This window comes from Natator depressus, chromosome 3 (assembly GCF_965152275.1).
Source record: "Natator depressus isolate rNatDep1 chromosome 3, rNatDep2.hap1, whole genome shotgun sequence".
NCBI classification, from domain to species: Eukaryota; Metazoa; Chordata; order Testudines; family Cheloniidae; genus Natator; species Natator depressus.
Window position 1 is genome coordinate 123,599,132 of NC_134236.1, and position 25,835 is coordinate 123,624,966.

General features: G+C 40.5%; 2 protein-coding genes across 8 annotated transcripts in view; one reads left to right on the forward strand and one right to left on the reverse strand.

The window, feature by feature from the left end:
• LOC141985037 (uncharacterized) overlaps positions 1-3,224 on the reverse strand; it is a 104,897-nt gene extending 101,673 nt beyond the window's left edge. The window contains exon 1 of the mRNA XM_074948733.1: positions 548-3,224. Coding sequence (XP_074804834.1) covers positions 1,170-2,303 — 1,134 coding nt within the window. The 5' untranslated portion in view covers positions 2,304-3,224 and the 3' untranslated portion in view covers positions 548-1,169. The remainder of the gene's footprint in view (positions 1-547) is intronic.
• PACRG (parkin coregulated) overlaps positions 1-25,835 on the forward strand; it is a 473,776-nt gene that overhangs the window by 440,035 nt on the left and 7,906 nt on the right. The gene's annotated exons all lie outside the window — the stretch shown is intronic.

Sequence of the window (25,835 nt, forward strand, 5' to 3'; positions counted from 1 at the left end):
TATTTTCTCTTTTTTTCTTTTCAGAAGTAGATTAGAAGTTTACAAGTGTTTTTAGAAATTATTTGACGTATGCATCACCATCTGTATTTCTGTATAAATACAATTTCTGTATTTATAACATTTGTTTATTTTCATTACAAAATTGCATTCATTCATTACAAAATTTTTAATTCCTGTTGGCTTGAATTTTAGTAATATTCTGTGATTTCACTATATGTTCTTCAGGTTTAGAAGTTGGGAGAATTGACTCATGCATAATAAAGGGGGCTAATTTTGCAAACACTCCTGTGTGGTATTCCATCTTAACTCATTGGAACCAACCATGTGGGTATATGTTTGTAGGATCAAGCTCAAGCCCTGGTCTCCACTACTTATGTTGGTATAACTACATCAATCAGGGGTGTGGCAAATCCACACCCCTGAGTAATGCAGTTATACCAACCTTACTCTCAGTTTTCAGAGTGGGCCATTTCTAGCACAAATCCAGGGTTTAACAAGAACGTCTGGGGAAAGGGGGGGGGTTGGAAAACAAGGGGAAATAGGTTACCTTGCATAATGACTTAGCCACTCCCCGTCTCTATTCAAGCCTAAGTTAATGGTATCCAATTTGCAAATGAATTCCAATTCAGCAGTCTCTCGCTGGAGTCTGGATTTTAAGTTTTTCTGTTGTAATATCGCAACTTTCATGTCTGTAATCGCGTGACCAGAGAGATTGAAGTGTTCTCCGACTGGTTTATGAATGTTATAATTCTTGACATCTGATTTGTGTCCATTTATTCTTTTATGTAGAGACTGTCCAGTTTGACCAATGTACATGGCAGAGGGGCATTGCTGGCACATGATGGTATATATCACATTGGTAGATGTGCAGGTGAACGAGCCTCTGATAGTGTGGCTGATGTTATTAGGCCCTGTGATGGTGTCCCCTGAATAGATATGTGGGCACAGTTGGCAACGGGCTTTGTTGCAAGGATAGGTTCCTGGGTTAGTGGTTCTGTTGTGTGGTATGTGGTTGCTGGTGAGTATTTGCTTCAGGTTGGGGGGCTGTCTGTAGGCAAGGACTGGCCTGTCTCCCAAGATTTGTGAGAGTGTTGGGTCATCCTTCAGGATAGGTTGTAGATCCTTGATAATGCATTGGAGGGGTTTTAGTTGGGGGCTGAAGGTGACGGCTAGTGGCGTTCTGTTATTTTCTTTGTTAGGCCTGTCCTGTAGTAGGTGACTTCTGGGAACTCTTCTGGTTCTATCAATCTTTTCTTCACTTCCACAGGTGGGTATTGTAGTTGTAAGAATGCTTGATAGAGATCTTGTAGGTGTTTGTCTCTGTCTGAGGGGTTGGAGCAAATGCGGTTGTATCGTAGAGCTTGGCTGTAGACAATGGATCGTGTGCTGTGGTCTGGATGAAAGCTGGAGGCATGTAGGTAGGAATAGCGGTCAGTAGGTTTCCAGTATAGGGTGGTGTTTATGTGACCATCGTTTATTAGCACTGTAGTGTCCAGGAAGTGGATCTCTTGTGTGGACTGGACCAGGCTAAGGTTGATGGTGGGATGGAAATTGTTGAAATCATGGTGGAATTCCTCAAGAGCTTCTTTTCCATGGGTCCAGAGGATGAAGATGTCATCAATATAGCGCAAGTAGTGTAGGCGCGTTAAGGGACGAGAGCTGAGGAAGCGTTGTTCTAAGTCAGCCATAAAAATGTTGGCATACTGTGGGGCCATGCGGGTACCCATAGCAGTGCCACTGATTTGAAGGTATACATTGTCCCCAAATGTAAAATAGTCATGGGTAAGGACAAAGTCACAAAGTTCAGCCACCAGGTTAGACGTGACATTATCGGGGACAGTGTTCTTGACGGCTTGTAGTCCATCTTTGTGTGGAATGTTGGTGTAGAGGGCTTCTACATCCATAGTGGCCAGGATGGTGTTATCAGGAAGATCACCTATGGATTGTAGTTTCCTCAGGAAGTCAGTGGTGTCTCGAAGGTAGCTGGGAGAGCTGGTAGCGTAGGGCCTGAGGTGGGAGTCTACATAGCCAGACAATCCTGCTGTCAGGGTGCCAATGCCTGAGATGATGGGGCGCCCAGGATTTCCAGATTTATGGATCTTGGGTAGTAGATAGAATATCCCAGGTCGGGGTTCCAGGGGTGTGTCTGTGCAGATTTGATCTTGTGCTTTTTCAGGGAGTTTCTTGAGCAAATGCTGTAGTTTCTTTTGGTAACTCTCAGTGGGATCAGAGGGTAATGGCTTGTAGAAAGTGGTGTTGGAGAGCTGCCGAGCAGCCTCTTGTTCATATTCCGACCTATTCATTGCTGTATTGACAGAAGGGCTTCTCCTGTTAACATAGCTACCACCTCTCAGGGAGGTGGAATGCCTATACCGAACGGAGCAGCTTTGCTGTCGGTGTAGGTAGTATCTTAACTAAGCACTACAGTGGCACTTTAAATGTAGACAAGCCCCTAGTCTAGATCTCCCATAACTTGTGGAAAATCAGGTTTATTTAATGGAATAGCTTCCCATAAGTAGTACATTTTCTAATGCCACAAAGTGCTTTAAAAATGTTTGTTTCATAATTTGGTACTGGATCTGTAATTCTTTAAAATATTTTATTTGCCTTTCCATTTCAGGTATAAGTTAGGTTAAAGCTCTGTTAGAGAGATGCACAAGTCTATTTGCCAATTGCCTGTGAATCTCTTGAGCATAAGAAGCACACTTGATCCCACTTTAAATCCTCCTCTGTCTTCTGTTTAGATCTGGCTCTGGGAGGATTGTTCAGATCTGCACTCTCCCTGTTCAAGCCAGTGATGTGTCTGGTATCTGGGGTTATAGTTTATATGTGTGTTCTTACTTTTAAGATGCGTTGTTCCAGCTGGCAAACACAGACCATGCTCCTATCAATTTATGTGAATGCAAACAGATTGGGACTTACCCTACCGAAAGTACATTTATGTTTTTGTTGGAAGACCAGGGTCACACAGTTCATCCAAAGATTGTTATACAATCGATTATCCCAAACAGTGCTTTCCAAAAGATAAATATACAAACCAAAGATCATGTACCTTCACTGCTGAGCCATCCATCAAGTCAGGTTTACTGTGACCAAGAAGCTAGATTACAAACAAAAGGAGCAGGGAATGCAATATTTTGTGGCATGCAAAGAATGTGACACATCTGATGTGTGTGATGTGTTAACTAAGTTGCCACACGTTTTTGCCTTGCAGAGGAATTGCTAGCACTAGCATGAGATAAGTACAAATTAGGTGTATCATCTTTGTTTCAGTTCACTGAAATTCATATCATATACATCTGAAATGTAACAGAAAACTAACATGCAAAAATCAGTAACAAGATGTGACCCTGAATGAACAGGGATGTTAAAATGTTTCAGTATTTAACATTAGATTTTCTAATTTAATTTAACTAATTCTATAATCTGAATCATGGACATTTAGAATCTGATTCAGGAAAGCACCTTAATTCAGAAAAAGAATGTAACCACATGCTTAAATCCTGTTAACTTCAATGGGACGTAAGCACATATTTAAAGTTAAGCGCATACTTAAGTAGTTTCTTGAACAGGGATAAACTTAAACACATGCTTAAGTGCTTTCCTGAATCAAGGCCTTGCTGTCTAATGACATTTTGATTACCTCCCATTTGACTTGCGGACAGTAATTTGATTCATAAATTTAATGAATTTAATGGCTGTGGTCTGAACTAAGTAGCTAATTGCTTATGTTTTACCTGGAATACTATTTAAAGTGCATTTGTAAGGATTTTATGGCTACCATAATGACTACGGGACTGTCCCAGGGGTTACTGGCTCTGTTCACATGATTGGTCACACTTTTGATCTAGTTTCTGGGCTGAGATTGGAGGTCAGACAGTAAGAAATTTTGCCTAAATCATGGACCGATCATTACCTCATGCAATACAACTCCCTGTTAGGAACCGGGTTCTGTTTTGACAGACTGTCGACGGAGGTTAATGGAATGAGAGTACTTCCAGAAGGTCCTGAGTGAAGATATGGTTTATTTGACAGACCACCCCATTGAGCTTTTGGTAGGATTCTATAATCATCTTTTTATCTTTAGCCATCAGTTTGGTGCTTTCTACAAGCCTCCTTCTCTGGCTCCGTTCCCATATCACCTGGGTTTATAGGTGTCCTGCAACAAATAAAACAGGAGGAAAGTTAGAGAGCAGGTGGCAGAAATCGTAAGCTGAAGCTTCTTTACTGTGTCATAAAGACTTTTTGGATCCTTCTGGAAAGGCAGTGCAGGAAGCAAAGAAGAGGTTCTCTGATTCTCTGATAAGTCCTGCAAAGTCTCAATCAGTGGATTTCTTTGTTTTTGTAATTACCAGTATGGCTTCTTAAAAATATGTTAATCTTTCCTCTACCTTCAACAAACTCCAAAAGAAATTTTCTATTTGAAGTGCTTTGTCCCATTCCAGTTTTGAGGGTGTTCTTTCATTTGTCTTTTCATTATTATTTACATTTTTCTTGCTTTATGAATGAATTCAGTGGTTGGTCAAATGAAAAACTATGCAATGTGGCTTGAAAGAAACAGACTATAGGCAGGTGCCATACAACCTTTCTTTTATATAGTAGCTTTGCAGTTCCAGGCTCCATCTGAGCACAAGCTGCCAATCATGATGGATTGTGGCAAATTGTGGGATGATTCTGTAAAGTGAATAAATGGGAACAGGAATGATACCAGCAAATGTATTTCATTTAAAATGTGAATACCTAGTTAGTACATCAACTTAATGTGCGCTTTTATCTTTCTTTCTTTCTTTCTTTCTTTCTTTCTTTCTTTCTTTCTTTCAACCTTGTCTTTATATCAATTTCAGTCTAGAAGTCTCCTATAATTTTGTTGAACCATGTCCATCCTTCATCCAGAAGATGATTTAACTTTTCATACAAACCACTGATTTCATCATATGGGTGCTGTGTGGTTGCCAAATAAATGTGGATGATTTTCATCTTGTGTCTTTTGAAAATCTTCAGGGTTAGTTGAGCATTCTTGTTAGTGACTCAATTTGTATATTTTACTAACCTCCAGGGCTTTGGCTGAAAGAGAGAAATGCTTAAATATTATTCTTTTCCTGGACTGACTGTTTTATAGGGGATGCTGTGCTATCCACTTGGCCTCTTGCTTGAAATTTTTCTGAGGTTTTGCTTGTCTTTATGCCAGTGTCAACTAACTAGAGCCACTGAGTGCAGGAAGAAACCCTGGCAGTCATATTAATGAGGGCTGTAGGAGTTAATAATGCACATTGACCAAAATCTGCCACCAAATGATCAGGAAGAGGGATAATTGTGTAGGATCTATTTATAAATATGAGGGTATGCCAGCCTATGCATGTTGTCAGATCTGGATCCAATCATGCTGGAGTTCAGGGCATTTTGAAACTGGGGTTTTCGTTTGGGGCCCATTACTAATATTCACATTGGGTGAGGGGTTGAGGAGACACAAAAGACATACATTTATTCTTTCAGATCCTTGTTTTAGATCACATACAATGGTAGGCTCCAAAAACATGTAATCTGTCAAGAGAGACATTCAGAAAACAGCATCAATCAAAATAAATGTTGGTAAGAAACTCTATAATTATAAATACAAAGTAAAATAAGACATTCAAAAGTGATGCTACATAATCCAAGTACTGTATGAAAGTTGAGCTCTGCTTAAGCTAACCGTATGATCTACTAATTTAGAAAAAGGAACGAGACCTCATTTCTAGCGTGCATTCTAAATTCAATTAAATCTAACAAACTTGCTGAGAGTGTACTTTTCATTTCCTTATACACAGAGAGCCAATGTATTTAACCAGTTTAATTGTTCAGCATAAAGCAATGATGGGTACCATACTAACAAAAACTACATCAAATTTCTGTCGAAGTATTTGAAAGGCATGTCTGCAGCTGATAACATCTTTTTGAAGAGAAGAATTTTGGATTTTTTTTCTTGCTTGCTTGCTAATAAAATCTTTAATTTATCCTCAAGACAAAACAATATAGTCTGACTATGTTTTTTCCCCATAAAATATAGTGCAACTAACTAGTGTGCTGGTACGATTAAGAAACATAAGAGATAAGAAACCATTAAAATGTATAGCTGGAGTATAAGTGAGGATTTACATTCAAATGGCCAAATTCTGCACTTGGATCCAAATGTGCAAATTCCATTGAAGTCAATTTAGTAGGTATATGGCATTAAATAGATTACACAAATCTCATTCAAAAGTATTAACTGCCTTGTCATAGATCACTGTGCCTCAATTTTATTTGTGCTGGTGTTTGCACATCCTGCTGACTATAACAGGAATCCCATGCACGTATACATGAACTGAATTTGACACCTACATCTTAAAGTTAGGAGGGACCTCTTCCTTAGTCATTTATTACAGGTCCCTTCACAAAAGCAGTTCTTCTTTGTATTGTAACCCTTCTGTCAAGTGGTGTTGGCAGCAATGAGGACCAGGTTCCTCTTAACAATACAAAACTCAAGCACCTGCCCCAAAATCTGGGAAAAACACACCAGCACACATGGTTGCCTCTAAAAGGCAATGCTTCCTTCCGTACTTGCAAACATTGAGTCTGTGTATAACGAAAGAAAACTTTTATTAAGAGGAGAGGGAACACCGCATTAATTTGGGACAATACAGCAACAATTTTGCTTCCCTTTTGTCATGCAATAAAGATAACAACATTTCATTACTCCTTCATCCAAGACTTAAGTGAATTTTAACACAAACCAGGCAAAGTTGATCACTTTGGCCAGGTAGGGCTGCCAGCTGATCACCGAGGCAAAGTAGATGTGTCTATGCAAATACAGTCTGCTCCTGAGGTCTTTTCCCCCAGTTCATCAACAGATGGCAGGGAAGAGCTCAGCCAGACCACTGCCTTACATTGTCATTAGCCACCTTTAAGGGGCACATGCTTACCATGCTTACCTTCTTATCACTCACATGAAGAGTCCCATTGGTTTAAAATGTGACTCCTTGCATTTGTAAATGCATCTTAATGTGAAGTATGTAGAATCAGACCAATGAAAATAAATTGTATTTACTATATATATTGCTGCAGGGAAGCACATAGCATCAAACTGTGGGCTTTTTTTTCTGCATCCATGATTCCAGTCACAGTCTGCCGATCCAAAATGTTCACTTTTTCTCCTGCACACTAATACCCTTCTTCTCTCTCTGAAGCCAAACTGAATACTACACATTAGCTATTGTAAGGTTTCCGCAAAAAAACCTTACTCTGCTGCTAAGCTAACAAGCCCTGTGTGAATGCTGGACTTTGGATCCACCTCTGTAGGTCAGTCCTTGATCTCCATACTCTAAGACCTCAAGTTTCTGCACAGTTTTTTAAGTTTTGCCAAATGCCATTAGGAACATAGAATGCACATTATGACTTCAAAAAATAACAAATTTAATTAGGTTTGATAAGGACTATTGCTTTTATTCTGGTAATTAATAATTAGAGTTTTGAAAATTCTGGGCAAGGTCTTCAGCTGGTATAAATTGGTGTAGCTCCAACAAAGCTGCTTTACTCCAGCTGTGGATCTGACCTTTCATTTTGTGAAGAACGTTCTGAAAGTTTGTTCTCACATTTTTTCAGAGATTTTGTTAGGCCCAAAAGCGGGAAATGCACATAACTCAAGAGAACAAAACTGAGGCACAGATCAGCATACTGATTAGACCCTACTTCTGAGGTTATGATTCCACACCCTCCATGTTACTGTTGATTTGCCCAACAAAAACATACTAAAATTCAACAGTTAAATAAACGGCCTTCGCTTAATTTCAAGCTTTATAATTCACTGTCAGTCAATTACACAGTTGTAACCCATATCTTATTACAAATACCAAGTACTATAGACATGCATTTTAAACAGCACATTTTCCTAACTTGCAGCATTTCCCTTTTTTGGAAGCCATTGCAATCAATTGTGATGATGGTAACAACCGCAAAACATTTATTACTTAATGTCAGTTATTTAAATGTAAATCTGAAAAAAGAGAAACTGTGTAGTTGTCTATTAAGCCAATATATCCCAACAAAACTATTTATAGTATATAGATAGATATTATTTGAATGCTTTCTAAAGAATAAATAACCAAAATCACAATAGGCCAGTGGTCTCATGCCATCACTTATTTTTTTCCTTTTATATCTCCTTCTTTCCTCTTCTTTACTCATTTTAGTTGTGTCTGTGGGAAACTCTCAGTTCGAGAAGGGAGTTTTCTGCTTTGTTACTTGATTTGTGGTCATTGTAATGTTTTCTGGTAATGAGTTCCAAAATGTTTGTCCTGTTTCTGAAAGAGCCCTGTCTCCTGCTCTCATGAGCTTCACCTTTGAGTTAATAGTTGAGTTCATAGTTAATGGGAAATGTAGCAGCTGAGGGAGATTGTCATCACAGAGAGGAAGATGTTCTTTAAACTTCCTATGGACAATCCCATGAAGGGCTTAGGACTGATGTGCCTTTGGCCTGGAATTCAGTGGGGATCCCATCTAGTGGGGTGGGGAACAATAGGGTGAGGCTGATAATTGCTGAGGATGTGGACGAGTCTGTTCTGGGATAATCAAAGGTTTTGAAAATTTGTTGTGCTCATACCGAGGGAAAGTGAGTTGCAGTAATCCAGCCTGGAGGTTTCCAAGGTATGGATCACCATGGTGAAATCATAGTCCAACAGGATATGGCGCAGCCTTCTCGCCAGTCTCAGGTGGAAGAAAGCATTTTCCATAACTAGATATTAGAGCAATGGTTCCGAAACTTGTTCCACCGCTTGTAGAAGGAAAGCCCCTGGCGGGCTGGGCTGGTTTGTTTACCTGCTGCGTCGGCAGGTTTGGCTGATCGCGGCTCCCACTGGCTGCGGTTTGCTGCTCCAGGCCAATGGGAGCTGCTGGAAGCGGTGCAGGCCGAGGAACATACTGGCCGCCGCTTCCAGCAGCTCCCATTGGCCTGGAGCAGCAAACCGCAGCCAGTGGGAGCCGCGATCGGCCGAACCTGCGGACGCGGCAGGTAAACAAACTGGCCGCGCGCCAGGGGCTTTCCCTGCACAAATGGCAGAACAAGTTTGGGAATCACTGTATTAGAGCATCCTGCAACACTGAGGAATCCAAAGGGATCCTCTGGTTGTAGACTGTTTTGGTTATCTGAGGGTAGACGCTTTCCATTTCAGGTGATGGGATGGAGGATGCTAGTTCTTCAGAATGGTTTCATCTTCCCACTGATGTTACTGCTATCATGCCCAGATTCAGATTCAGGCAGTTGTGCTTGGTCAAAGTGCTGATCTCAGCAGTCATTAGGATTGTTGGAAGATGGTGCTATTTGTGCTACAGGTAAAGTAGAAGTATATCTGAGTGTCACCTGCATATTATTGGCAATTGAGACCACAGCCTGTCACAATTTCTACAATCAGAACTATTCCTATGCAGATAACTATTAACATTAATAATATTTATCAAAGGGATTTTCTGCTATGCCCCTATTTTTAACCATGGAATTTAAAAGGGAAAAAAAATCTACATGGACATCACATTGGGTCCTTTGGTCTTTCAATACATGAATAGAATTACAGAATTAGGATTCACCCAGAAGATCAGTTATCAAGTTGTATTGCTGCCTAGGCATCACAGTGATTAAGTAATAGGAAGGAAGGAATCAATGAGTGTATAATTGATGTCCAGACCACATTTATAATCTGCATTATGAAACATATTTGAAATGTACGTAGTGTTCCACTACTCATTTGTAACATCTAAATGAACATATATACAGCATTTAAAATACCAGCTGACCAAACACTTATCCCCTATTAAGATGCTACAAGTAAACCTTATGCACAATTTTAAATAGAAAAGCTATATTATACAGGACTCTGGCATTTGAATTATTTAAAAATTATGTATTTTTGGACAATTCATATTAGTTTTGTTGTCCATATCTATTGCCTCGAATGTGAGTTCATCATTCAGGGGTTTATAAAATCTTCCAGATGGGATGCTGAACCCACATCTCTTGCAAAACTATTGTGAATTGTCTATACATAATTATTGGGGTGAAATATTCTGATATTATTATGTTTTACACTTTTAAACTTCGTAAAAGATCAAGTTATAAAAAATTCCAGTGGCATAAGCACTCTCAATATTTTAGTTTCTGAAGGTGGAGTATTTTTGATATGCTAAAACTAAAATGCAGCCTATCCAATTAAAGCCATTGTTAAATTTAAACAGAGTCTACCTGCTGTGAACATGCACCCAGAGGCAGGCCAGTGTGAATTAAAACAGCAGAACTATAAACTCCTGAGAAAGCTGGTGTACACCAAAAACAGTGAGAGCCAGTTTCCTTGCTGCAGCAAAGATCTGCTTGGTGCAGGAAAAGGCAGGGAAATCATAGAGTTGGCTGCAGCTTTTTGATTCTCTGCCTGGTTCCTCCTCAGCCCAGACATACATTAGACTAGTTCAGGGGCTGCTCTAATCTACAACAGCTGGCAGCTGCATCTAAGGGAGCATCTCTGGCTGGGAATAGTCAGAACACCACCCATCCCTGTCCCTACATTGGGACCCCAGGAAGAGGCATAGGAGCCAGTGCTACCAGCTTTACTTATGCTGGGTAGATGCAGGAAGTTTCTGCTCCCTTTGGGCCATATCAGTCAGGCCCTGTGAGACTAAGAATTGTAGTGTTACTAGGTGTTGCTCGTTGTGACCATGCAAAAGGTGGGAAGTTGAAACTTTCCCCATGAAAGAAATGTGAATTCTTTTACTATATAGTTTGTGGTGTTTATTTTTCTTAAACTACATTTGTTGGTTTTGTCTTTTAATCTCATATAGAGGAAATGAGCATGTTCTGCCTTGAACTAATATAAAAACCATTTTATATCACTAAGATAAAGTTAATCTACGTTCCTACTAACATTCCACCCACTAAGAGCAAATGCTTAGCACAATCACAGAGTTTGGTCCTTCTCCCATTGATCTCAATGTGTTAGCTTCAGTGGACACAGGCCTGAGCTCATAGCTGAGTCCAGCTCTGCACCAGCAGCTCCAATCAGGATTTAACCATATGAGTTTATTTTTTCCTTTTTTCCTTCATTTGCCTTGACTTGACTGCAGTTCCACCAAAATCTAATAGACTAACCATTAACTGCCTTGCAGTTTATATTACAGCTTCTTTGAAACTTAGAATTGACAATCTTAGCATTAGAATACCAGAAACTTACCGAAGCATAGCTGTTTCTCCTGCTGGATGAGTGATAATTGTTTTTCTGTTCATTTACATCCAAAAGTAATTAAACTATACAAAAAAACTATGTACTATAGTCTTGGTGCAGTGTGCACTGTTTTCAGGTTATGTAGAGATTCTGTGAAAACATTACAGTGGGAGCTGTAGTTCATTTATATTGTCAATTCCTAAAAATTTGCCAGAATGCAACCTTGAAAGAATTAGGTCACACAAAATGTGACCTGAGGGTTTCTTCTTTCTGTTTTCTTCAGTGGAGCTCTGCAGCTGATGCAATAAAACTGTTCAACATCAATAATTTTTAGAGTTTGTTTCCTGAAAATTTTATTTGGTTGATGGAAATAAACCAAGTTTTTAGTTCAATAGGGAAATTCCTTGACTTTCATTCTAGATCTGTTTATATAAGTTTAGTGATATTTCAGCACAAATACATGTGTACTCTAAGCGTTAGCAACATTCTGTTGTTGTAACTATTATCATCTAACTCTCCCTCACATTATGCCAGTTAAACCCAGGTATTAGATATCTAGTTTGCAGGCTTAAGAATTAGAAAATATCTAGTATAAGCCTTGCTTTGCTACTGGAAGGTTATAATCACAATCTACATATAAAAAAAGAGCATCTTCAAAGCTGATTTCCACATCCTATATATAAAATAAGGGTAAGTTAAAAGCTGATTTCCCAGAGATAGCTACTTATCACTCAGTGTTACTTCTTTCTAAACTCTGTGTGGTATCTAATGGTCAAAAATGTGCCTTTTCTGGTTATAATGATACTACACATTTGTGACTTTCTTTTATCCAAATACTGTAAAAGTAAGAAAGAATGAGGGTGTAGTCATTCCTCTTGATTCTAATGAAAAGCTGATTAACAGTATTGGGGAGGTTTCAGAGTAGCAGCTGTGTTAGTCTGTATTCGCAAAAAGAAAAGAAGTACTTGTGGCACCTTAGAGACTAACAAATTTATTTGAGCATAAGCTTTCGTGAGCTACAGCTCACTTCATCGGATGCATACAGTGGAAAATACAGTTGGGAGATTTATATACACAGAGAACATGAAACAATGGATGTTACCATACACACTGTAACCAGAGTGATCACTTAAGGTGAGCTATTACCAGCAGGAGAGCGGGGGGGGGGGGGGGAACTTTTGCTGTGATAATCAAGGTGGGCCATTTCCAGCAGTTGACAAGAACGTCTGAGGAACAGTGGGGGGTCGGGGGGAGGGGAATAAACATGGGGAAATAGCTTTACTTTGTGTAATGACCCATCCACTCCCAGTCTCTATGCAAGCCTAAGTTAATTGTATCCAGTTTGCAAATTCATTCCAATTCAGCAGTCTCTCTTTGGAGTCTGTTTTTGAAGTTTTTTTGTTGAAGAATTGCCACTTTTAGGTCTGTAATTGAGTGACCAGAGAGATTGAAGTGTTCTCCCACTGGTTTTTGAATGTTATAATGCTTGACGTCTGATTTGTGTCCATTTATTCTTTTACGTAGAGACTGTCCAGTTTGACCAATGTACATGGCAGAGAGGCATTGCTGGCACATGATGGTATATATCACATTGGTAGATGTGCAGGTGAACGAGCCTCTGATGGTGTGGCTGATGTGATTAGGCCCTATGATGGTGTCCCCTGAATAGATATGTGGACACAGTTGGCAACGGGCTTTGTTGCAAGGATAGGTTCCTGGGTTAGTGGTTCTGTTGTGTGGTGTGTGGTTGCTGGTGAGGATTTGCTTCGGGATGGGGGGCTGTCTGTAAGCAAGGACTGGCCTGTCTCCCAAGATCTGTGAGAGGGATGGGTCTTCCTTCAGGATAGGTTGTAGATCCTTGATGATGCGTTGGAGAGGTTTTAGTTGGGGGCTGAAGGTGATGGCTAGTGGCGTTCTGTTATTTTCTTTGTTGGGCCTGTCCTGTAGTAGGTGACTTCTGGGTACTCTTCTGGCTCTGTCAATCTGTTTCTTCACTTCCGCAGGTGGGTATTGTAGTTGTAAGAATGCTTGATAGAGATCTTGTAAGTGTTTGTCTCTGTCTGAGGGGTTAGGAGCAAATGCGGTTGTATCGTAGAGCTTGGCTGTAGACAATGGATCGTTTGGTGTGGTCTGGATGAAAGCTGGAGGCAGGTAGGTAGGAATAGCGGTCAGTAGGTTTCCGGTATAGGGTGGTGTTTATGTGACCATCGCTTATTAGCACCGAAATGTCCAGGAAGTGGATCTCTTGTGTGGACTGGTCCAGGCTAAGGTTGATGGTGGGATGGAAATTGTTGAAATCATGGTGGAATTCCTCAAGGGCTTCTTTTCCATGGGTCCAGATGATGAAGATGTCATCAATGTAGCGCAAGCACAGTGGGGGCATTAGGGGACGAGAGCTGAGGAAGCGTTGTTCTAAGTCAGCCATAAAAATGTTGGCATACTGTGGGGCCAGGCGGGTACCCATAGCAGTGCCACTGATTTGAAGATATACATTGTTCCCAGATTGACAGAGCCAGATTGACCCCCCACTGTTCCTCAGACGTTCTTGTCAGCTGCTGGAAATGGCCCACCTTGATTATCAGAACAAAAGGTTCCCCCTCCCCCTCCGCCCCCCGCTCTCCTGCTGGTAATAGCTCACCTTAAGTGATCACTCTGGTTACTGTGTGTTTCATGTTCTCTACGTATATAAATCTCTCCACTGTATTTTCCACTGTATGCATCCGATGAAGTGAGCTGTAGCTCACGAAAGCTTATGCTCAAATAAATTTGTTAGTCTCTAAGGTGCCACAAGTACTCCTTTTCTTTTTGAGTATTGGGGAGGTGGGGGTTAAATTCCCCTCTCATTTACATGCGTGCAATCCATTGACTTCTGTGGAGCTTCATCAATATGTCTGAGAGCGGTATATGGCACTGTTTCCTGATATCTTAAAATCATAGAATATTAGGGTTGGAAGAGACCTCAGGAGGTCATCCAGTCCAATCCCCTGCTCAAAGCAGGACCAACATCAACTAAATCATCCCAGCCAGGGCTTTGTCAAGCCGGGCCTTAAAAACCTCTCAGGATGGAGATTCCACCACCTTCCTAGGTAACCCATTCCAGTGCTTCACCACCCTCCTAGTGAAATAGTGTTTCCTAATATCCAACCTAGACCTCCCACACTGCAACTTGAGACCATTGCTCCTTGTTCTGTCGTCTGCCACCACTGAGAACAGCCTAGCTCCATCCTCTTTAGAACCCCCCTTCAGGTAGTTGAAGGCTGCTATCAAATCCCCCCTCACTCTTCTCTTCTGCAGACTAAATAACCCCAGTTCCCTCAGCCTCTCCTCATAAATCATGTGCCCCAGCCCCCTAATCATTTTCGTTGCCCTCCACTAGACTCTCTCCAATTTGTCCACATCCCTTCTGTAGTGGGGGGACCAAAACTGGATGCAGTACTCCAGGTGTGCCTCACCAGTGCCGACTAGAGGGGAATAATCACTTCCCTCAATCTGCTGGCAGTGCTCCTACTAATAGAGCCCAATATGCCATTGGCCTTCTTGGCAACAAGGGCACACTGCTGACTCATATCCCGCTTCTCGTCCACTGTAATCCCCAGGTCCTTTTCTGCAGAACTGCTGCTTAGCCAGTTGGTCCCCAGCCTGTAGCAGTGCATGGGATTCTTCCTTCCTAAGTGCAGTACTCTGCACTTGTCCTTGTTGAACCTCATCAGATTTCTTTTGGCCCAATCCTCCAATTTGTCTAGGTCACTCCGGACCCTATCCCTACCCTCCAGCCTATCTACCTCTCCCCCACAGCTTAGTGTCATCTGCGAACTTGCTGAGGGTGCAATTCATCCCACCATCTAGATCATTAATAAAGATGTTGAACAAAACTGGCCCCAGGACCGACCCCTGGGTCACTCCGCTTGATACCAGCTGCCAACTAGACATCGAGCCATTGATCACCACCCGTTGAGCCCGACAATCTAGCCAGCTATCTATCCACTTTATAATCCATTCATCCAGTCCATACTTCTTTAATTTGTTGACAAGAATACTGTGGGAGACCATATCAAAAGCTTTGCTAAAGTCAAGGTATATCACATCCACCACTCTCCCCATATCCACAGAGGCAATTATGTCATCATAGAAGGCAATCAGGTTGGTCAGGCATGACTTGCCCTTGGTGAATCCATGTTGACTGTTCCTGATCACCTTCCTCTCCTCCAAGTGCTTCAAAATGGATTCCTTGAAGACCTGCTCCATGATTTTGCTGGGGACTGAAGTGAAGCTGACCGGTCTGTAGTTCCCCAGGTTCACTTTCTTCCCTTTTTTAAATATGGGCACTATATTTGCCTTTTTCCAATCGTCCGGGACCTCCCTCAATCGCCACAAGTTTTCAAAGATAATGGCCAATGGCTCTGCAATCACATCAGCCAACTCCCTCAGCACCCTTGGATGCATTAGATTTGGACCCATGGACTTGAGCATGTCCAGCTTTTCTAAATAGTCCTTAACCAGTTCTTTCACCACTGAGGGCTGCTTACCTCCTCCCCATACTGTGTTGCCCAGTACATCAGTTTGGGAGCTGACCTTGTCTGTGAAGACCGAGGCAAAAAAAGCATTGACTACCTCAGCTTTTTCCACATCATCTGTCACTAGGCTGCCTCCCCCATTCAGCCAGGGTCCCACACTTTCCCTGACCTTCTTCTTGCTGCTAACATACCTGTAGAAACCCTTCTTGTTATTCTTCACATCCCTTTCTAGCTGCAACTCCAATTGTGCCTTGGCCTTCCTGATTATACCCCAGCATGCTCTAGCAATATTTTTATACTCCTCACTAGTCATCTGTCCAAATTCCACTTCTTGTAAGCTTCCTTTTTGAGTTTAAGCTCACCAAAGATTTCACTGTTAAGCCAAGCCATATTTGCTATTCTTTCTGCACATTGGGATGGTTTGTTCCTGCACCTTCAATAAGGTTTCTTTAAAATACAGCCAGCTCTCCTGGACTCCTTTCCCCCTCATATTAGCCTCCCAGGGGATCCTGCCTGTCAGTTCCCTAAGGGAGTCTAAGTCTGCTTTTCTGAAGTCCAGGATCCGTATTTTGCTACTCTCCTTTCTTCCTTTTGTGAGGATCCTGAACTCAACCATCTCATGGTCACTGCTGCCTAGGCTGCCACTCACTTCTACTTCCCCTACCAAACCTTGTATGTGATTGCCTTACAGATCTATTTAATTAGGATATTATTACAAATAAGATAAACACTCTGGCCCTGATTTTGCAAACTCTTACATATGTGTGTAAGAGGTTGCAAAATCAGAAAGTAGATCTGGTTTTTCTTTTTGTGTAGTGTGAGCTTTATATTATTGAGCAACTTGGATTCATTTTGTAAAGCTAAACTAGCAGAATTTTGCTGAGCTTTGCGTTCTGGGGCTTCTAAACATAGTTAAATGTTCTCTCATCATTCGCTCCCCCTCTCCGCCTAGTCACTGAGAGGTTTTTTTTAGCATATTACAAAGTGTGGATGTTATAGACAAAGGGAAAAGCTGAGTTACATTTGTTGTTCCTTTTACTTCATGATCACGCTCTATTTTTTCTTTATATTTTGTAAAGGATCTTCTTGTAATGGTCTTTACCTACACTGGAAGCTCTTTGGAGCAGGGATCATCTTTTTGTTATCTCTATACAATGCGTAGCACAGTGGGGGCGTCGATCCCTGGTTGGGACCTTTACATGTCGCTCCGGTACAAACAATTTAGAAGAACTATATGAAGTTCTGCAGGAGTTTTGTCACTTTTTTGTTGCTGACTTTGTATAGAAATAAAAACAGCTGTGATTAAATAAAAATAGAAGAACCACCACCACACTGATCATTTGAGGCACAGCATTTCAGATTTTGGGATCTAAGGGTAGACAGATATATTTAGATACCTAAGTAAGCAGCCTCATTTTCAGAGGTGCTGAGCATCTGCAGCTTTCATTTCGTGAGTCGGGGAGGGGCAGGGCGGAATCTCAGGAAATATTGATATCAGCCCACTTATTTAGTTGTCTACAAATGGAGTTAGGGCTTAACTTTAGGCACGCATGTTTGAAAATTTTGGCTTAAATTGACAACATAACAAAAGGGCTTCTCTTCCAGTTCATTATTAACTTTGATTTTTTTATTCTCAAAAATTGATAGAAAAGTTTTAATTTTGCCAATATAAGATGAGGTCTTTTCTGGTTTTATTTCATTTTTGCTGTTAGTTATTGTTTCCGGTAGCACTCACAATGTGCTAGTTGCTGTACAAACACAAAAGAAGGCACAGCCTCTCCCCGAGGGAGCTTATAGTCTAAAAAGAGAGGATAGAGATGGTGGATAGAGAGGATAGAGGGGGAAGGAAACACCAAACATATCAGATAGCAATTTGCCATTTCCTCATAATCAAAGTTTTTAATACAGCCTTCCCTGTCGATAAAGATTTTTAGATAATCCCAATTTAGTTATTTTAAGGATCACATTAAATGTGGGTCTGAAGAAGGAATTGCAAGCATAGGAAAGTGTCACTTTTAAAACTAATAAATTGCTCAAAAAATGTGCTGGATTTACAACACTAGAAAAGAAAGCTTTAGGTTTAGCCACAAAACACGCAGCTGCAATGCAGACTTCCCTAAATGGCTTGCATCATCGGCCCTGGTCTGGAAGGACTTGCCTCATTCCTTGGCCTCATAGCTGAGACTACCCACAAGGGTAGGGTGACCAGATAACAAGTGTGAACAGTTGGAACAAGGGGTATGTGTGTGGTGGGGGCGGGGTGGGGGTGGGGAATAGGCACCTATATAAATCAAAGCCCCAAATAGCAGGACTGTCCCTATAAAATCGGGACATCTGGTCACCCTACACAGGGGAGCCAGCCAGACTGTGATCGTGGCCCATGAATGCGTCACAGTCCTTCTGCAGTGACCTAGGGGTGCAAAGGATAAATTGCAAATCTTGTAAAAAATTGTGCGTTTTCAGTGCCTGCAAAATACCTATTTTAATTTACACAATGTGCCTATCAAAAGTTATAGGCACATGTAAAATAAAAACTAAACCATATTTTACAAGACAAAGCTAAATCGACACAACGTTTACTGATCACCCTCAGCCCAGAAACCCAGTTGCCAAGGTTAGTAGAGCTCCTTGACTGACATTTTTTAATTAAAATTATAATGGAGACTCTGTTCCAAATATATATGGCAAGACTATCATTGTACCGCTGTGTATGTGTGGGTGTGTAAATCAGAACCTTCAAGAAATGCCTATAACAAAGCTCAGTAACCGCGTGACCATATGACTACATCTTTTGGCTTCCCATCTCCCTATTTTCCCTCATTGTTTGTTGCTTGCCACTTCCTCTGTCATGTCTACATTTATACTGTAAACGCTCTGGTACAAGGACTGTCTATTTTATTTGTCAGTAAAGAAGCTAGCACGCTGAATGTTTTATATATAATTATTATTATTCAGGAAGCATCCTCCATAAATCAGTATTCAGTGACCCAGCCTTTTGGTGATATATGGAGAATTATTTGCAGTTGCTCATCATGTTAACAGGAATTGAGAGAAGCTAGTATAGTGTATCCCTCCCTCTTTAAAATGACTTTCAAAGATTTTCTTCAAAGGCCTCCATGCTACATGAGCTGCTATGACCCACTATTCCGGAAATCCTCAACAATCTTTTCTGAAGTAGTGCTTTCTATTAATCGCTCCAGAGCCATTGTTTCCAGGGGAACCAATTCAGCACTGCATCTGCAGAGTTGGGACACAGGCCTTTAAATGCAAGGCTTCCCTTATCATAAAACAAACTATAAGATGAAACAGCCATCTGTGCTCTACTGGAGAGAGACAGAGAGGGCATTCTGTGAAGTGTCGCTTTTCCATCTCTTCCCAGGAGGTTGACTACCCAAAGTGAAGCAGTGAAGAATAAATATTTCAGGAAAAGTGTAAGAGGATCTTTCTTTTAAAAGCTCTCCCACTTGGATGCTTGTCATTTTCCTCTTCCAAGCCATTTTTTAAACTAGACCAGGGATCAGCAACCTTTGGCATGCGGCCCACCAGGGTAAGCCCTCTGGCGGGCTGGGCAGGTTTGTTTAGAGGCGCAGGCCGAGGGGTGTGCTGGGCACTGCTTCCCGGAGCCCCCATAGACCTGGGATGGCGAACCGCGGCCAGTGGGAGCTGCAATCGGCCAAACCTGCGCACGCGGTGGGTAAACAAACTGGCCTGGCCCACCAGGGGGCTTACCCTGTTGGGCCGTGTGCCAAAGGTTGCTGATCCCTGAACTAGGCTATGATACCACATACTTACAAAAACCTAACTGTTCATGGAAATGGCTCTTTCATTGGTTCTAATGTAAAACTAAATACAGTCCAAGCATATCTATGCTCAAAGATCATCAGTGTGCAAGGAGGCATGTTTTTAGTCACCAAAGTAGATCTTCTTCACAGCGTTTTATTTTCATTCTTCATTATAACATAAGACCATGTAAACTGACAAATATTCAGCCAGACAGTACACTACACTGCAAGTTAGCTGTCTTCCTGGCTGTTTGTAACAAATCTCTAGACTAGTCAAGTTGACTTGGAGCATCCAGCAATCTCTCTCTCTTGTCTCCCGCACCTGTGCACATATGTATAAAATAATCTTCAGCTTCAGTCAACAGATTCAAGGTTCTCTGAGGCTCAGAGGTCACAGGCATAGAATCTGAGAACAATGAATCAGAGGTTAAAATTGTAAAGACAAACTTAATAAACTTGTAGTAGTATTTATAGAGAACATAAAGGGGTCGTATTCTGCCCTGTTCTGTGTGGATGTGCTGAGGGTTGCATAGAGAGCCTCTGACCCCATGTCCCTCGGTCCTAGCACAGCAGTATGTCAGGACACATGGCTAGAACTCAAGAAAGCATGAGGTGGGGAACTTCCATTCTATGCTAATTGGCCTCTCCCCGTACTCCCAAGGAGACATGGTTTAGACTCCCAGACTATGCATCACATGCTAGCTGGGAGCGTACACTGCTCTCTTTTAAGGACTGGCAGTATACAGCCCACCAAGCTCTCCCCAGCATCCACACTAAGTCATTCTGCCCTGCTTATGGAGGATGGCTCTGATAACCACTATACAACTAGCACTACTTCACTTCCTGCCTTCTCAGAACATCCGCAGCAGGTAAAGACAGAAGTTAAACTGAGAAGCAACGTTCAGATCCAGATTTGATTTTTCCCAGTTTTGGGGCTGTTCCAATCCAGAGTTTGGTTTTAGGTCAGCCTCTAGACAAAAATATATACAATAAATGTATTAGATACAAGAGTGCCAGGAATATTTCACTTGTAAGTCACTGGGTCAGGTTTTGCTTGCTGTTGCAACCATGCAACTCCCTAGACTTCAGTAAAGTACTGTAGATCTAAAGGAAGAGAATTTGCCCCGCTGTGTGTCTCATATGCCCTGTTCAAAAGAAAAGCAGTGGAATTTTTCCTTCTGTGTACATTACGTTCATTGGATGTGGAAAACAAATATGACTATAGGGGACGATATGCTTGTCGGTTATTCCAGTTCTACAAATGTAAAAATTGTCTCAAATAGTTGCTTGCCAACAATAGAATAATAGCATAGATACAGTAAAGCAGAAACTCCCTTTTTTATTCCCTCTCCTGTAAATATATTTTACTATTGCTTTTTACAAAAATACTATTTTAAATGGGGAGGGAGATAATGAGAGAACATTTTTGGAAGAACAATACTATTATCTTAAAATAATGAACAAAAAGAATAATACAATAGTTAACAAAATAAATAGGAAAATTATGCTTGCTTATATGAAAACATTTTTCCTCTTAAAACATTGGAAAGTGTATTAACAATAACAATCTCTCAGAAGAAAATGTTAGCAATTTCTGATTTTATGGTTTTATGTAAACCAGTTTTATTTATTTATATATTTATTTATCAGATTATACACAATTGCATTAGAGTTTTGGAAAAATTAAGTGTCTTAATAACATTACATTGTAGTCCCGACGGAAAATTTTTAGGTGCACAGTTTTAAAAACACATTGTACAAAGTATCATGCCATCACAAAAATGGCAAAATAAGAGATGATTTTATATTAAGTAGCAAAGGAACTAATCACATAAAGGCTTGCATAAGTATCCAGAGAAAAACATTTTCTCTGTGTTGCCACACTGTATGTCTAATTCTGCTCTCTTTGGTCCAAATCTAAAGCCCAGTGCCTGACAGAAGTGGCAGTACCAAGCTCTTGATAGATGGAGGGGGGGGAGGGGATGGAATCCTACATAAGGGCCATATTCTACTCTCTCTCTCTGTACAAAACTCCCATTGTTTTGAATGGTAGCTCTGTCGTTGCTTGACGTTATTATATGATTATGTCCTAGTCATGTAGAGCTGGCCCAGAGACTATAATGAACATGTCATTTGGTCTTCTCCACAGAATGATGGGATATCCCTGCTTCTAAAGTTTAATTTCTAGTGCTATTACCAACAGCCACAATCTAGTTCTCAGCTTTTCAGACTGAGAGAGGTTCTTAGTGGTAGATCCAAAGTGGCGGACAGTTCCAGAGCTGGTACTCCCACGACAGACCACCTATCTCAGCTCCTGCAGCAGCTTTTATTAGCAGCTGGGTAGAGTGGATTCACTTCACATTATGGCTGCAGCCTCACACATAGCTGCTCACTATGGAATACAAGCACGTCACTGTTCAGCAAGATTACATACCAAGGTGCAGTCTCTTCAAGCATTATTTCATACAGCCTGCTTCCCCTTCAGAGGGCTGAACTGCCACACAAACCAGGAGAAGTCAATTTCTTACAAACTCAGGGACTGCCCTCCCCCCCCCCCCCCCACCTTCTGCATCTACAGCTTTTTTCCTAGAAGAGAGATTCACGGACAGGAAGATAATAATAGTACTGCAACCCCAAGGATCAATCAAGTCATTTTTAGTGCTGCTAGGTCTCATGCTTTGCTGCATGAGATTTCCATGTGATATCATTTAGGAAAACCTTCTATCACAACTATATTGTAGGAGGTTCCTCTTGGCAGATCCCAGATCTACACACTATGAATTTCACCAGTGTCACAGAATATAAAATGTAATACAACCAAGATTTATCACTTGCCTTTGTGTCTGTTGGGGAATGTTCTCCATACTACCTCTCTCGGAAAGTTACATTGTTCGTGGCTAATAAATCAGTGTGGAGGGTGAATGAGTGAGATTCAGATATTCATTCCAAATCCATCTTTCACAATCTTCCTCAAGGACACAGCGGTGCTGCACTCCCGCTCCAGATTTCTTCCCAAAGGGATTTCACAATTTCACCTTAACCAGTGTATTAACTTCATCTTGTTTCCAAAAATCTCATGACTTGTCTGAGGAAGCAATATTGCACTAACTGAACGTTTAATGAACTCTGACCTATCTGGGTAGGGCAAAGCCTTTTCAGCGATCTCCTTTGATTTATTCATTGCTTTTGCAGGGAAGTCTGAAGGGAAAACCATTTCTAACTACAGCATATTCTGAATTCAGACCCACTAGAACTAGGGTGACCAGATGTCCCATTTTTATAGGGACAGTCCCGTTTTTGGGCACTTTTTCTTATATAGGCACCTATTACCCCCCACCCATCCCGTTTTTTCACAGTTGCTATCTGGTCACCCTAACTAGAACCAAACATCGGTCCAGAATCAGATATCCTCAGTGTATATTCTATCAGAAGAAAGTCATTTTCTACAGCATGTTGAAAAGCCTGCCTGTTTCTGTAAGGCTGCTGTGAGGAGCTCAACTCTCAGTTTTAGTCAACATTATTCTGTCAGTACTGGTGCTAAAACAGATGCTCATTTGGAGAGTTCAGTCTTTATTGAACTAAGTGCTCCTCAGTCTTCCACCTGGATCTGTTACAGCTGCTAAGTCCCAAAAGAGTGGGGACATAATCTCAAAGAAGAAATGAAGGTAACTCATCTATAACTGGTTTCAGAGTAGCAGCCGTGTTAGTCTGTATTCGCAAAAAAAAAAGGAGTACTTGTGGCACCTTAGAGACTAACCAATTTATTTGAGCATAAGCTTTCGTGAGCTACAGCTCACTTCATCGGATGCATACTGTGGAAAATACAGAAGATGTTTTAAACATCTTCTGTATTTTCCACAGTATGCATCCGAAGAAGTGAGGAAGATGTTTTTGTATAAAAACATCTTCTGTATTTTCCACAGTATGCATCCGATGAAGTGAGCTGTAGCTCACGAAAGCTTATGCTCAAATAAATTGGTTAGTCTCTAAGGTGCCACAAGTACTCCTTTTCTTCTTTCATCTACAACTGAAGTTCTGAGTTTTTCTCCCTTTGCCTCTTCCCAGCTACTTACCTTCCTGCAAGTTCTTTCAGAGAGACTTTTGCAAAGCAGAAATAACTGGGGAGGGGCCAGTTTGAAACAAGGATTCTTATAGCCTTAGTCAAAACATTTGATTCTGGATAAGGTATGTGTGTGCTACCCATGGCGTTACAGCTTTCAAAAGGTTTCAGCATTCACAGTACAAAAATGGTGCATCTGCAAAGACAGTGTACTCAGAGAAGGCTAATGACAAGTGAATAATCTTCCTTCCATCTTTTAGCTGCATCACATCTTCCACTGTAAATAAAGACCGCAGCATTATAATGTGTCAGTTTATTGTACAGTTGGCTTACTGCCAATAATGTAAAACGTATACATACTTCATTTTGTTTGAATAGCTGCCACCAGTTCAAATGGAAGCTTTCTCTGCTGAAAAATGCATGTTTAGTAACTGGCATTTGGTGAGCATTCATTCATTGTGACTCTCATACTGTTCATAAAAGGAATGCAAATTCAACCCGTGAGAGGGTCATACGCTTCTAACCTTCATGTACATTGGTTCAGGTGACAAAGTTTGCCTAGTTCTGTTTCAAAGAGATATCAGTATAAAGAATGAAATATTTTTTGCTTTAGAGGTCAGGGTTAAGGTTATTCTTATGGATTTGTAAGAAGCTCATCTTGCAACTGTCTGCACTGTATACCTAGCTTGAGAATAAATAAGCACACTTAAGTTTCCTGAGCTTCCAATCCTCTAATCGTCATAAGTACAAGTGTTCAATCCTATTTCTGTACATACACAAAATACATCTTAGAGAATCTGCACATCCCTCCACACCCATCTCCTTCTCTGTCTTTAAGCACCCTTCACTGTTCTAAAGTTTCCATTTAGGTCCACTTCATTAGGGAACAGTAAAAAAGGGATAAACAGGCGATTTTAGGCACACTTAGCAGTTTCTTCATTTTTGTCACAGGAACTCAGATTAATGCTCATGGAACAATTTATTTCTTTAACTTTTTTCTCTGGTTACACTATAATGACAATACTGGGCCCACTTCTGCAGTCAGTGAAGTTCCAAATCTCTCACTGAAGTCAGAGGCTTTTAATCGTGCAAGTTATGCAGGATTGAGCCCTTGAACTTTACATTCATTTTTGTAAAAGAAAAGTTTAAAGAAGATTAAACATATTCCATAACAGATGGTGACAGGTATACAAACATATCCTAAAGTTTTATTAATACTAAGTCATGAATTACTGAACTTTCCACTCGTACAGCCCTGCGACCCTGCTCCTTTCAGCATTTTGAATACATGAACAAAAGCTTTCCTAAAGAAGGAGACATATTATGGGGCATCTTTATTTTAAGTATGAACTAATATGGTTTTATTAAATATGGGTTATTGTGTGATTATGGTTTATAATAAAATCAATGATCCTTATAATATTTTGGACTTTCTGTTATGTCACTTTGTTACTTTATCAACTAAAGAATGCTTATTCCATGTCTATGTATGTTTATACATTGTTATCATGAATTTTGCATTAATTGAGCTCCAATTGGAACAGAACTTAGCATCAAATAATATCAAATGTATTTTCCGCTCATGGTTAGCAAATCCACTCCCATTTTGCACATAAACACTTTTTTTCTACAAACAAAAGATACTTTGTACAAGCTCAGTTATATCCAAAATAATTGGGAAAACATCTGATCTGCACAAATGGTGCAACCTTTTTTGCACTTTAAGTACGATTTGTGACTTAATTTATTATTTTGCAACAGTAAACAGTGCATCAAGGCCATTAAGGTTTCTGCCTCATGCTTCTGTCCCCTGTCATGCCTGCTGTTTATCTAAGATTATTTAACACTGCTTTGTTATGATATTGATCACTAGTACAAACATGGGCAGACTTCAAAGTTAAAGTTTGTTAGAGAAATGTAAGTACTTAAAAAGACAAATAACTTTAGGAATATCTTTTTCCCCTTTATTGGTTGACTATGTTTGCTAATAACATTTGTCAGAAAATCTGTGATTTGGTTTTCATTTTAGTGTCTCAATTAAAAAAAAAAAGCTGGACTTAGAATGGATTGCATCTGATGTTGCTAATGTTTCCTGGAAATGGAAAACTGTGATAACAGCCGCTATCTTGGCTCATTTTCAAAAAAAAAAAAAATTTACAGCAGCAATTTACAAGTAGTTAAAACTATTTCCAATAGGCTTGCATCTTTACTAAAAACGTAAGTCAGTCAAATGTTTCCTTTCCAATCAGATTACTTCTTT